Here is a 14435-nt window from a genome sequence, read left to right on the forward strand (position 1 = left end):
AAGATCCTGGAAGAACTGAAGAGCTCTGAAATCAAAGACTGTGTTCCATTTATGTTCAACTATTTACATTTGTTTGTTGTTTTCTATTTATCTTTCCTCTTGTAACATCTGACACAGTTTGTGTTCATGTGACAGTGTTCAGTAAATGTATGTTTGCTTTGCAGGTGCTGAAAAGTTGGAGAAGAAAAGACAAAGTCTCCACAGTACTGTTTTGGATTTGCTCGCTGTTGTGGTGAAGAGTTTACCTCCAAAGAAACCAGAAACAGGTTATCCTGTTATTTACTGCATCACATTATCTGAACATCTTGTATTATTCATCACAAATATCGTCTCTGTGCAGCTGAAGAGTCAAATGTCTGATTTATTATTCAGCTACAGTTTGAGACACATTTGTACTTTCTGCCTCTGTGAGAGCAAAAGTTCTAAATAACGTAGTGTTTGTGATCAGAGGATGAACATGAGCCTCTGTGCAGATGTCTGCAGTCGGTCATCCTCCATCTTTTTCTAAACCTGCTTGTCCTGTGCAGAGTCACAGAGGAGCTGGAGTCTGTTCCAGCTGTCACAAACTCTGAGGAGAGGCAGAGTAAAGATACCAGCAACAATATAAACAGATTTTACAAGTTTTTTTGTGGTGCAGACCTTAAAATCCAATGATTGTATGGAATTTAAGATAAGATAAGAAAAGATAAGATAAGATAAAACTTTATTAATCCCGAAGGAAATTCTTGTGTCAGAGGTATCAAGTTACAATTTAAATGCAGTTAAGTACAGAGTATAAGTGTATAAGTGTCACTATAATCCAAATCAGAGTACAGTACGCAGTATGGGCAGTGATGCCGGACATGATTATCTAGCGCTTCTCCCTACAGAAAGGGGAGGAGTTATACAGTCTGATGGCCACTGGCAGGAAGGACCTCCTGTGGCGTTCTGTGCTGCTCCTCGGTAGTCTCAGTCTACCGCTGAATGTGCTCCTGTAGGACAGCAGTGTGTCGTGCAGGGGGTGAGACGTGTTGTTACGAATACTGAGGAGTTTCCTCAGTATCCTCCTCTCCGTCACCTCCACCACAGACTCCAGCTCCACTCCCAGGACCGAGTCAGCCTTCCTAATGAGCTTGTTGAGTCTGTTGGTGTCGGCCGTCTTCATCCTGCTGCCCCAGCACACTACAGCGTAGAAGATGATGCTGGAGACCACCGAGTGGTAAAACATCTGCAGCATGGTCTGGTAGACGTTAAAGGACCTGAGTCTCCTTAGGAGATACAGGCGACTCTGTCCCTTCCTGTATATTGCCTCTGCATTTGTGGACCAATCCAGTTTGTGGTCAATGTGGACACCCAGGTATTTGTAGCTGTCCACAATGTCCACGTTGGTACCTTTGATGCTGACCGGGTTTGGGAGTGTCTGGTGCTTCCTGAAGTCCACCACCAGCTCTTTTGTCTTTGTGACATTCAGCTGCAGGTGGTTTTGTCCGCACCACTCCACGAAGCTGTCCACCACACTCATATACTCCGCCTCCCGACCTCTGATTGTGTCTTGTTGCCCTTGTCTATTTAGGCCTTGTGCTCGCCTTTGTTTTTGCTGGATTGTCCTGTTTGTTTGTGTTACGTTGTGTGCTTCTTGTGGATTCCTATTTTCTAGTGTGCTCCTGTGTGTTTTTCCGAGACTCCCCTGGATTTACTTACCTGTTTTTAACTTCTTTTTGTGTTTCTGGATTTTGTGAAGAGGCATTAAAGCTCAGTTTTTGTCGAACATTTGTCATTTGATTTTGTTTGCAGCTGGGTCCACCTTTTTACTGAACATCCCTGACACTTCTTTTGTTGATTGGATGTGAGCGGATGAACTTGATTGGCTACAGTGTAATATAATTCAATCCATTGTCATGTAATTCCTGCTTCTGTGTCATCTCTCCACCTGTGTTGTTTTTTCAGTGTTTGTGTGTCTGACTTGGTTTCTATACATCTTGAGGAATAACACAAAAACTGAGATCTGCTTCTAAATGCATTCACATGAATGAAGGTGCACAGAGAATAAAAAGAAGTGTTTCAATGCTCAGTTTTTCATTCATTTTGAACAAAAGTACTTTGTAAGGGCCAAACCTCTTCCATCTGCAGCCAGCTCTTCACCTGAATCTTCAGTTTTTACATGAACTAAATTTAAATGACCACATATATTTTAAACTTTGGTCATCTCAATCACCTGGAAAATCTGACGCCATCTTAGACTTATGGAGCAGAGAGCACCAATGTTCTGTTATTCTGTTAACAAGTGCAATGAGAGAGCGCCAAAAGCTGCAGTTCCTCACGTGGCCACTTGGGGCTGAAATCTCCATAGAATTGCATGTTAACATAGACTTTTACAACACAAAGCTTAAAAATAGTTTTAGTTTCTACATGATTTCCAACCAGTTAATTATCAAGCATTTCTCCAAACATATTGTTCAAATTCCACCAATAAAACATAAGTTTGACCTTTGAATTCCCCTCAGGGATCAATAAAGTAGTATATATCTATCTATCTTGATGTTCTTATCTCAGGCTGTTCTCTGCACTGTTTTGATCCTCCCACCGTGAGTTGATACTTTCTCTTTCCCCTGCAGTGAGACTGCACCGACATCTTAAGAGCAAAGGTTCATTTTTCTCCAAAGTCACGTCATTACATGAAAGTTGGATGCATGTGTGAAAGCTTGTGTAACTTATACAGCAGAGAACAAACATCCTCCATTTTGTTTCAGCTCTGTTAGAGTTTCCACCCAGGTGGAAGGTGACAACAACAGTTTAAGTCTTAATTAACATTCCTGAACGTGGTGATTTATTGATCCCAATAACAGAAATGAACCACTGATCCTGTCTCACAGCAATCACCAAATCCCAAATCCCCTGTGGGGATCAATAAAGTAAAGTCCTAATCTTAATTAAATACAACAAAATGCTGCACACACGAATAAGACAAACGCTGCACTTACAGTACCTGTGTTTTGGGTTTTAATGGTAAGACCTTTATATGTTTTACTATTTGATTTTTATTGGTTTTATTGCATTGTTTCAGATTTTATTTTCACTTCATAGGTGGAAAAATTATGTGACATCATTTGGTCCATGTTTTTACCCTGTTCTTCTTCTATGTTAATTTTTAACATGTTATAAAAGGTGAGTGTGAGAGAGAGGGCGAGACGGAGAAAGGTTCCTGTATGCTGACGGTCTCACAGCAGGGGAAAGTGAAAGTCAAAGTTACATCCAGTCACAATCACATACAATACATAATCACATACATTTTTAACAGCGCAGCTGTGACAGCAAAGACAGCAGAAGGATGGGCACAAATCAGTCTATGGGTGAGGCTGTTTCTGTATAGATTGTACATTGCTATTATTTTATGGTGATGAACACAGAGAAGGTATTTTCTTTTGTTTGAATTTGTTTTGCATTAGCTGTTATGACTTTATTAAGACTGAAACTTGAATATAATGTAATATCTATTAACAAACTGTTTTATAATCCTTTGATTTGACTTAAATATTGTGACTTGGATCTGTTCCAGAAAAACAACCTGCTCCTGCTCCTGCTCCTTCTCCGCGTAAGATCTGTTTATTATTATTCAGACTCATTTCCATCATTACTCTATTAGTCTGAATGATGTTCATGAATCTGTAAAATTCTCCTCAGTTCTTGATGAGCCATGGAGGAAGGTACCCTGGGGGTGAGTTTACAGTTTTGATGTTTTTGTGTGGTGGCACTTTGTTATGAAACGTCAGTTGAGACATTAATCACACTCAGACATGATGAGGAGAGAGACGACTGTTTGCAGACCTGTTCCAGATATGCAGACAGAAGTTAGCTCTATAATTTTCCATAACTGTTTGCGTCAAATCAACAATAAGAGCAGAATGAACCAACAGTTTGATCTTTAAAGAAAAGGTGTTTTGCGAGCTCGAATCAAATGTTGTTATAGTTGGATAACTGTTACTTATCGAAACAGGCAGTCTAATGTCTGCTGTGTGGAAAACAGCAGATTATAATGAGCTAGATCATTTTATTATTATATAATTAATTAAATTGTAATACTAACAATTAACATTTTAATATTTACTCTGTACAATTATTTCAACTGTATATAAGGCAGCATTACTTCTGACTGAGTACACTAGTCTTCCTCTTATAGTTTAATCAACAGCAGATGGGAAGGCTGAAACAATTTTAGTCGCTTTTTACTAAATAAAGTAAAAAGAGGAGGACTGAGGAGGAGGACTGAAGAGGACTGAGTCATGAACGACTTGTTCAAACCTCCAGGTTTATTTATTGACTCTGGACTCATGAGTCCTTTTCTCAATCAACTCGTTCTGCCTGACTTTGAAGAAGAGAGGAGGCAACTTTGTCTATATAAAAGACTCAGTAAAGCAGTAATTATTATCATGTAATGTTAAAATAATTAATTTTAGATTATTTTATTTTTCATATTTGAATTAACCTCTGAGGGCTGCCAAACCTGGAAAAAATGACAACTATTCAAATAAATTGACGATATGTGTGTGTGTGTGTTGCATAGCTAATTACAAAAAGTTGCTAGCATGTTTAGATTAACCTAGAGTTAAATGCATCATGCATTGTACGCTTATGAATAATGTTTGAAATAATAGTTTTATTTTGTATCTTATTAGTGAATGTAAATGAGTTTGATAGTGTGTGACATAATGACATATATCAATTCTATCCTTGTGACACCCTCACATGTAGACACAATGAAAGTTAACATGTTAGTTACATTGTTGAACACCGTAAACTCTCATCCTCATATTGGCCATAGAACAAAGACATTCAACCTGGAAGACTTTATTTGTGTCCTATGTCAGACCACACTTCGATTGTTTTCAGCTGTTGTTAGGTTTAGCTAAAGGTTTGTTCTTGTGACATGTGTGTGTATGAGTGAAAACCACCAGGCCCACATTTATTTTTTATTCTAAAATTATCTTTCTGCTCAGAAACAATAAGGAGAATCTTCAGTATGTGCAGAACTACAAGCCAGAATATGAAAACATCAAACACCTCAGAGTTCTTCTGTACGGCCCAGTTGGAGCAGGAAAGTCCAGCTTCGTCAACTCTGTCAGTAACGTCATACGACGCAGAATTGGGATTCCTGCTGCAGCCTCTGCAACCACCAGTGATACAAGTTTCACCAGAAAAGTGAGCTGCCTCACTATGTGTGATGGACACATAGTGTGTTTGTCTGTCTTTAGTGTAGTGGCTGTACTTTGAGTTTGTTAGTGTGGGTGGGGTTTTCTTGACAACATAATCTCTTTACATTGGCTCTTTACAGGAAGGGAATGTCTTAAAACTGAAGGATGAACTGATTCATTTTTGGTGATCTAAGGTCACTGTGACCTCAAAAAGCAAATTCATTCACTAATTGTAACAACTCTTAAATATGTGTGACATATTCTTCAAGCATATATTCTCCAATCATCCATCAGTATATCAGGCTCAGAGTAACGCAGGAAGAAGACAAAAAAAAATACTGTAGTGAAATTTCAATTGTCGCCTCACACTTACAAGAAACATTGTTAAATATTACAGGATCATTGTTTGTCTTGATGCCAGTGAATGACAGTGTGTATAACTGTGTTTGACACTTTGACTCCTTGATTTCCCCAGTTTATTTAGTTTCTAGTGTTTTTTAGAATGTGTGCCTGTGTTTTACTTCTTCTTCATCTTGATTGGTTCAACCTGTGTCTTGTTAACCCTTGTGCTTTTCTTGTGTTTCAGTATGAAACTCATAAATTCCAGATAACAAGAGAAGGCCAGACAACATATTACCCTGTTTTCTTCAATGACATAATGGGTATGGAGGAGAACAGTGGCATTTCTCTTACAGACATCAGACTGGCCATGAGGGGACATGTCAAGGAGGGTTACACGGTACATCTGTCATTTTATTTAATCAGACAGACATACAACACAGGACTCCATCATTCATCTAAATACAACCAGTAGTCCTTCCTCATGGAGCACAAGAGTGAGCAGCTGCTGTCCTAGGACACACTTTATGTTAAAATGCATTTTTCACTGTTTTCCAGTTCAACCCAGGTACTCCACTGTCAGACGGTAATTACTACAACCGAGCTCCCTCTAAAGATGACAAACTTCATGTTCTGGTTTGTGTTTTATCTGCCAACATGCCAACAATTACACCGTCCATTCTGCATATGATGAGCAGGGTCAGAGAGACAGCAAGTGACCTGGGTAAGAGCTCTTGTCAGGATGTTGTCACATTTCTTTTTCTGAATGTCTTCACAATTCCAGCCTGCACTCACCAGACAAACTACAGCAGTTTTTTTTTCTTAAACTGATCAAACAGAAAACAAAAGTTGGTTCAAAATAAGAGAAAAGACTTTAGACAAAAACTTCCCCATTGGCAATATACCATTACTGTGATATAAATAACTCCTAATATGTAAACTCTTTTTTGATTCTATATTTGTATTGGTAGTTTATCATTTTATATATAAATAGCTTCTCTTATCGTTTGCTTTCTGTATCTGCTGTTGCAAAATGCAGTTTCCCCATTGTGGGACTAATAAAGGTATTCTTAACCTTAATATATTGATTGTTCAATTAGCCATTAGTCATTCTTCAGGTAATATATCCAATCTATCAAAAATTTCAAAAGCCATCATTATTTATGTCCTGTGTGTCTGCAGGGATTCCTCAAGTGGCAATGATTACCAACATTGATACAGCCTGTCCTGAAACAGAAAAAGACCTGAAGAATGTGTACAAGAGCAGACATCTGCAGAAGAAGGTCAGTTACTGACATTCACGAAACTAAATTATTTCATTTGATTATAAAAAAATATTTCAGATTCAGAGCTCTAAGCATCATTTTGTTTACATTCAGATGAAAAAATTCAGCTCAGACATAGGAATCCCAATGAACTGCATCTATCCAGTGAAGAACTACAGCCATGAGATCGACCTGAACGATGACGTGGACACTCTGATCCTGAGTGCTCTGAGAAACATGATCAACTTTGGAGACGACTTTGTTAAGAAATAAACAAATGTATAAACAAACTGTATAACTTGCACACAAGAAATAAATGCAGGAAGTGTGGATGAGTGAAAGCTCTGTATTTGAAAATCAGCTTGTGTCTGTAGGTGAGATCTGTATGTTATTTCTTTCTCTTATGTTGTTCATGCATGTCACATGCTTAAATAAGATAAGATACAAATCATCAAGTTAGGTTGAAATATGTTTTTGAATTTTAATGCAATGGGCCATTTGTTTATCTTTATGGGTGGAGCTGAAATTATCTCAGTCAGGTGTGTCTGTGTTATCAGTTGGGTTGAAAGGCTGTGTCGGTTCCATGCATAAAGAGTTTTTTTGTCATTGTGATTGTTTTTTTCTGTGATGAACTTTAGAGATGGCTATACTGTGATACAGAAGAATAAATGAATGTTTGAGTTCTTTCTCTCCTGTGAGTTGCCACAGAGCTATGAAAACAATGGGTTTGGGTCATGCACCCAAAAATTGTGCATCAACGTGACAACCAGACTTTCAGCTTTATGCTGTAAAAGTTGTAGCAACTGTACTGCTGCCAATAACTGTACAACTACTGTCTAATAATATAAAGTTAATATGGTGTCACATTTTCCAGGTAATTGAAATAATCAATATGAATATGAATTGAAAAAAATGAAGTGGCACTTCCAGAGAACTGAAAAGCATGCTGTTTTCAAATGTTTTGTCTTTCAGACTTCAGTCTTCATGCAGGACCTTAAAATGAACATTTTTCATTTTACAGTCACTAGGATGCTCGCAGTATTCTGGTGTTTATGTGTCGTGTTACCTTTCTAAATTCTCCAAGCAGATGCAACATAAATCATTGAATACGCCACAAGTAAATATTATTAAAATGCTATTATAAATTTCTATTAATATAAAAATAAACATCAAATCTTTTTTCTCCCATTTATTATTGTCCTTTTATGTCATGTAGGGTCATGTAGCCTAGATATTAACAGTATAATAGGAAGATATATAATATTGAACAATAAAATATCAAACACTTCCACCTGATCACCCCTTTGAAGTGCTACACTGATACACAAGTATTACACTGATCTCAGGATCTATTATTATTATTAACAACCCACTGATAATGCTCATTTAGAAGCTGGCCTATTCTTGGTAGTGTTTTTTTTGTTGTCCCTTGAGAAGTATACAAACTAAATCAGACACAAATAAGTCTGGAAAAAAACACAGAGATGATACAGGCAAACACATTGTCCAGACTAGACAGGAATCTAGAATCATAGCTTTAGCCAGTTGTGTTGTTTTAAGCTCTTGATTTAATATGAGCTGATTAAATGGGATTCTTAACAAACATTTAATTCCATTACATTATGCTGCAGAAAATCACATGTATGGTGCAGCAATCAGCCACATATGTGTTCTGTGTTCAGAGTAAATCTCTGCAGCAGAATGCACTTTAACATATCCACACATTAAACACAACCATTGACACCTTATCAAGGAATGGCTGAGTACCAAACGACCAAGAGATTTCAAATCCCAGGTGAATAACACTACAGAAGCACAACCACCAACCCGACCACAACAACAAAAGACACTAAAATGCATACAGTCCAAGCATATTTACTGTGTCTGTGTAACTTTTCTTGTATTTCTCTGACAGAATATTTATTTAGTGCACATTGCAGTAATCCTCTCTGAGTCTCATGGATGAGAACAGGAACCTCCAACACAAACCTTGGATCTTCAAACCATTTCCTTCCTCCGAGTACATACTCCTCATCTATGGTGTGATGCATCAGCACCACAATGGCTGGGTTTATTGTTGGATGACACTGAAAGGCCAGAGAGACAATTGTATAATATTCTCAAGAGGAACATACAGCTGCAAACATGATCCCATTTAAACTCCAGATTACTCTCTCAGTACATCCCCACATTCATCACTTAATTCAACATTAAATATCTGAGGAATGACTTTGAAATGTCTAAAACAAATGCAAATGTATCTTTGTGAGTCTCTCTCCATTACCTGCGGGATGTCTCTTGACTGCTTCCACATCAGAGCCAGCACGGGATATGATTGGACAGAAGACGACGATGACGTCACAGTCTGCCAGGGATGATGTCTGCACCCATGTACATCCTCCCTTTAATTTATCCAGTATGGTCTTATGAGCACCGAGTGTCTCACCCGTAACAACAGGGTGAATCTTAACTATTTGCAGACACATCACAACTGACAATGGCCCCAACAGGTCGGTCACTGTGAAATGATTAAGAATAGTTAGTGTTCATCAAAGATCAAAGATTCACTGCACATTAGCAGCAGACTCACCTCTTCAGTTTAACTCTACAGGAGTGGATGCTGTTTCTTCTAATGGGAGACACAGTTCAGATTCATTAACACAAACATTTGTTGTCTTCTGCACAGACCTCTGTATAAACCTCACAGTTTGTCTTTTAAAGAAATGTAATGGTTCATGTCCACACAATGCAATGTGGTTGGGTGATGCATCTTATTTGCATAGAGTTGAGGACTTATTAAGATAAGGCTAATTCTATTATTTTTGATAGACGATATATATGCAGAAATATATATAAATAAATCTTCACAAACATTCTGGCAGTTTTGTACAGACGTGCTCGTTACTCTCACACATAGAAACAATAGATTGCATTACATGATTGTTTCTAACAGGTCGTGACTGCGTGGGTGTTTGCATAATATTATTTATTATTGGAATAGTATTGGAATTAAAGTAAGACGTTAACAACATTATATGTCACATCAGCATTAGGCTGGTAATGCAAAAAATTACAAATTTACAATAAAAACAATAAAATTCTAAATTGACGAGGAATTAGAATGATTTTATTTTAATCTGTTTCGATCAGGTAAAGTTTAATAAAGCTTTGAGGTGACACTCACCGACGAACTGATCAGCTGCGCTCGCTTTATGTGACTGTGTCTCTTATATGATCTCATGTCTTTTCTATTCACAGTTTCACTTTCATCGCGTGACTTAGAAATTGTTTGGTTATCGATTTTTGCGCGATAAAAGAGGGACTTAAAGAAGACTGTTGATGTCGTGCACGCTGTCAAAGCTGCGTGGCCTACATGTCTTCGGTTATAGCTGAAAAGAAAGACTTATCTGAAATGTTAAAGTTTGTGAAACGGAAATGATCACAACTGTGGCCAGTCTGTCATACAGGCTTTTGTTTGCAGGATTTCTGTGCCTTAAGATATTTATGTTGCAAAGAGACTTAAAACACCTGCACTCACGAAACATGAGAATAGAATAGAATACAATTACATTATTCATTTTGCTATTGCAGCAGCAATATCCAGGCACTCAGCATACTAACATACATCTAACGGTAGAAATAAACAGTATAAACATTATTTACATCAAATAGGAATATAAAATACAAAAACAAACATCCTGTGACACAAGGTTGTTGGACATGTTGGCAAAATACACAATAAACAGTCTCCGCTTCAGTTCTCACACAGAGCAGACGGATGTGTTTTATTTAGCCCAGTATGCTCAAGTCTTGTGTTATGTTCTGCTCCTCTCTTGTGCTGCCCTCTGCTGGTGTCATTGTGTCTACATTTTTTTCTGTATTGAATGAAAATATCCCTGTTATCTACTCATCCTCTTTGTTTTGAAAGATGCCCTTTGATTATTGGCTTTACTGGATTCTGTTATCATGTATTGATACTGATACAGAAACACTGTATTGGCCTCTGCACTCTCATGCCGTACCCAATAAACCCGAGTCCCACTTTGTAGAAGCACTTCATCCTCAAACTCCAGCACAAAACCTTCACTATCTCTCCTTACACTGTGTCATGAAAAACAATGTCTACATACGGATTGTTTTACACAACACAAGTACATTTATTTAATCAATAAAAATTATTCAAAGCAGACTGTAAAGGGTGTGTGTGTGTGTGTGTAAAGTGTTATACAGTTGAATACAGGAATACTGGGCGATTTAATATGAAGGAGGGAAATGACTCGATGGTTCTCTGCAGTATTATAGTCTCTCTGACTGCTGTCAAGTAATGACAGCTCACTTGACAGGCCAGTCCGTTTACATCCTGCTTCTGAGCACAGCTTAACTTTCAAGAAACCACGCGACTTTCAACAAATGTGGTGGAGGGTTTTTCTTACGTATGTTGATGGTCTCACAGCAGGGGAACGTGAAAGTGACTGATTTACAGTCTAGTCACGATCATATACAAGAAAAGTTTTGTGGCTACTAAGCTCATCTACTTGGTCTTAGAAGAGATGAAAACAGACAGACTCACATTTAGCTATACACAAGCTTCTAATTGCTGCAACACATGCCCCATCTTAGTTTTTACAATAAAGAGAGCACTTGCTAATACCTGGCAATATAGAAGCAATATAGACGCATACACACACACACATACGTTAAGCCCAAAATTATAGATATTATGGTAAAGAAACAATTGAAAAATGTTTCATAATAATAAATAACAAACAAATGTAATATTTGAACATACATGGAACACAATCTTTGATTTCAGAGCTCTTCAGTTCTTCCAGGATCTTCTGCCATTTGTCTTCATCCACAGCCATCTGCATTTGAAACAGAAGACATGTGAACACAGAGACTAGAAGACAGCACAGTCAGTAAAGTATTTATTTGGTAATTATACTTTACTGAAGGAGAGCCTTAGAGAGAGAACAACCCTCAAAAATGAATACAGGGAAACAGAACTTGGTCACAATGTGTTTGCTGACACAGCCTATAGGACTGTGTTCTTTCTTCTTTCAGTTTAAGGACACAGGGTTGTCTTTCATAAAGTTGCCTTTACTAAAGACAACAATCGTGCAGGAACTCTAAATCTTTTTCTTTATGTCTGTCTAAAGCTAACTTCTTCTACTTTGATGGCAGCCTGACTGTGAGAAACTTGTTGTTTGGACTAACCACAGCATGAAACTCGTCTGTAAATTGTTTTGCAATGTGCACAGTGTCTGAGTACCAGACTCTGCAGCCTGTGAAGAGGAACTCCTTCACCTGGACAAGATTACAAGATTGGATTGTTACAGTCACAACAAGGGAAACGTACCCTGTTTTTTGTCAAATAGAATCATTTTAAAACACAATGTTGCTGCCATAAAGTCTGTCCTTTAATGAGTCTGGACTATCTATAGACAAGTTGGCTGTTGTTTGTATCTCTTTGCTCCCCCTGCCAGATTAATCCTGCCAAAAAATCTTTCAGTAAAACTCATCTTGTTTTCAGACTATTACAGGCCATTCCTTTTTTCTGGTATTGAGGTTTTGTCTCACACCTGAAACACAGACAGAGGTTTTGTACCAGTTAAAGGACAAAGTCTTTGTTCATGTAAGCAGAGCTTCCTCCTACACTGCAGAGAATTGTATCAAGGTTATACACAAATGATTTGGTGATTGCTGTGAGACAGGATCAGTGGTTCATTTCTGTTATTGGGATCAATAAATCACCACGTTAGGAATGTCAATTAAGACTTAAACTGTTGTTGTCACCTTCCACCTGGGTGGAAACTCTAACAGAGCTGAAACAAAATGGAGGATGTTTGTTCTCTGCTGTATACACAAGCTTTCACACATGCATCCAACTTTCATGTAACAACGTGACTTTGGAGAAAAATGAACCTTTGCTCTTAAGATGTCGGTGCAGTCTCACTGCAGGGGAAAGAGAAAGTATCAACTCACGGTGGGAGGATCAAAACAGTGCAGAGAAAAGCCTGAGATAAGAAAATCAAGATAGATAGATATATACTACTTTATTGATCCCTGAGGGGAATTCAAAGGTCAATCTCCGGTAGTCTTCTTCAAAACTTTGCCGATATAAATAATATTGTATTTTAATATTATCTAAATACTATACATCATAATGTTAGTATATTTACCGTCGTGTTTACTACCAATATGAAGTGCCATTTAAATATTAATACACAACTACTTAGAAAACAATATGAACAGACGTGCACCAGGCAAAAGATTGAGACGTATAAATATGTAGAAGATTTTGGAGATGAAGTATCCATTAAACGAGGAAACCAACAAAAAAATAAACGTTTATTTAGGTGAAATCCCGAAAAAAACCCGTCATTTCATAATGAAACGCTGTCTCACACAATCATTTCAAGCACTGTTGCATTAGAAAACAACTTTTATCGATCAAATAAACGTGTATGTCGACATAGATGGTCGTGTTGGGCCGGTTCGTTTGTGTTAAATAATAATATAATAGTGATCGTTTCCTAAAAAGGTTTATTAAGGGCCAAATCGCTTATAGGGAAATGCGTGAATTGTCAGAGCGACGTCATGACTGTATCAAATCGGCTTATTCATTTCTATTGGCACTCATGTCCGTGCTGTCCACACGTATAAAAATCCGTGGGGTCCCTACGAAAATGCCCCGCATTGACTTTCTATGGAGACAGTTTTCCGTGGTGCCTGCACGTAATTTCACTACTTTTCGTGTCGGTGCCACCGTAATTCAGTGTTAACAATCCGTGTGTATGTCCACGTATTTCTGTTGAGATCAGGTTGTATTTTCCATGCAGTTGCAACGGCAATATCATTGCTAATATTTTTATTCTGGCATATAAGTAAAAAGTAGTGTGTCTGAGCAAGCATTTTTGGGCATGTTCTGGAGTTCAGGAGGGAGTGGGACTGACTGGCTGCAGGTGCTGGTGCTGTTATAAAGGTTATAACCAAGGTTATTTTGCAATTGGAGTTCGACCAGACTGTCACGTCCACAGCTCGGCTAGGGCGTTTAGGGAGGACGTGCACTAAGGCAGTGGATTAATTTGAATAATTGAGAAGAAATTAAGACCACTGGCAGGCGGAACTCAATGATATTTATGTTTTTACTCAAAGGTTGTGGTGCAATACAAATAAAACAGGTTTTCAAACAAAACCTCACAACCAAGAAAATAAAACTACAAAAGTTGTAAAAAGAAAATCAAGCAGGAATCCTACAGGGGGAATTAGCCTTAGGGAACCGGACAATCTAAGGAGAACACAAAACTACCCAAATGGAGGGATTATCACAACAGTACAACAAACAGAAAACTACTCTAACAGAGCGAGAACAATACACAGGGCACAAACAAACTGAAAACTACTCCGTAGAGCGACACACTCACACAATGGAGGACAGCACAGCAAGGCTAAGGTTAACACAGGTTCTGCAGATCGAATCTTACTCTTTTCTTACACAACACACAAGGCACGGGGGAGAACAACCAACACATTCTACACACAAACCAAGTCACTACACATTCTCCCCCAGGGCGCAAAGTCTCGCGGGTCCTTTTATACGAGGCCTCGTCGACACTCTCGTTCCAGTTGGTCCACGCTCTCCCAGACGAACTAATCAGGG

General features: G+C 38.2%; 2 protein-coding genes and 1 long non-coding RNA gene across 3 annotated transcripts in view; 1 reads left to right on the top strand and 2 right to left on the bottom strand.

Moving 5' to 3' along the window:
- Positions 1-14435, bottom strand: part of LOC114426624 (uncharacterized protein DDB_G0283697-like) — a 403048-nt gene that overhangs the window by 35146 nt on the left and 353467 nt on the right. The window lies entirely within an intron of this gene.
- LOC114426648 (interferon-induced protein 44-like) lies at positions 3196-7113 on the top strand. The gene is made up of 8 exons (XM_028394185.1): positions 3196-3329; positions 3536-3571; positions 3661-3694; positions 4974-5175; positions 5755-5907; positions 6066-6231; positions 6690-6790; positions 6887-7113. The coding sequence occupies exons 1-8, from the start codon at positions 3308-3310 to the stop codon at positions 7043-7045; spliced, it is 873 nt and encodes a 290-aa protein (XP_028249986.1). The 5' UTR covers positions 3196-3307; the 3' UTR covers positions 7046-7113.
- On the bottom strand, positions 8841-10015 carry LOC114426676 (uncharacterized). Its single transcript, XR_003669374.1, has 4 exons — positions 9957-10015; positions 9363-9401; positions 9057-9290; positions 8841-8859 (listed from the first exon to the last, which is right to left on the bottom strand). It is a non-coding gene; the product is annotated as an uncharacterized LOC114426676 (long non-coding RNA).

The sequence above is a fragment of the Parambassis ranga genome, chromosome 21 (assembly GCF_900634625.1).
Source record: "Parambassis ranga chromosome 21, fParRan2.1, whole genome shotgun sequence".
Lineage (NCBI taxonomy): Eukaryota > Metazoa > Chordata > Actinopteri > Ambassidae > Parambassis > Parambassis ranga.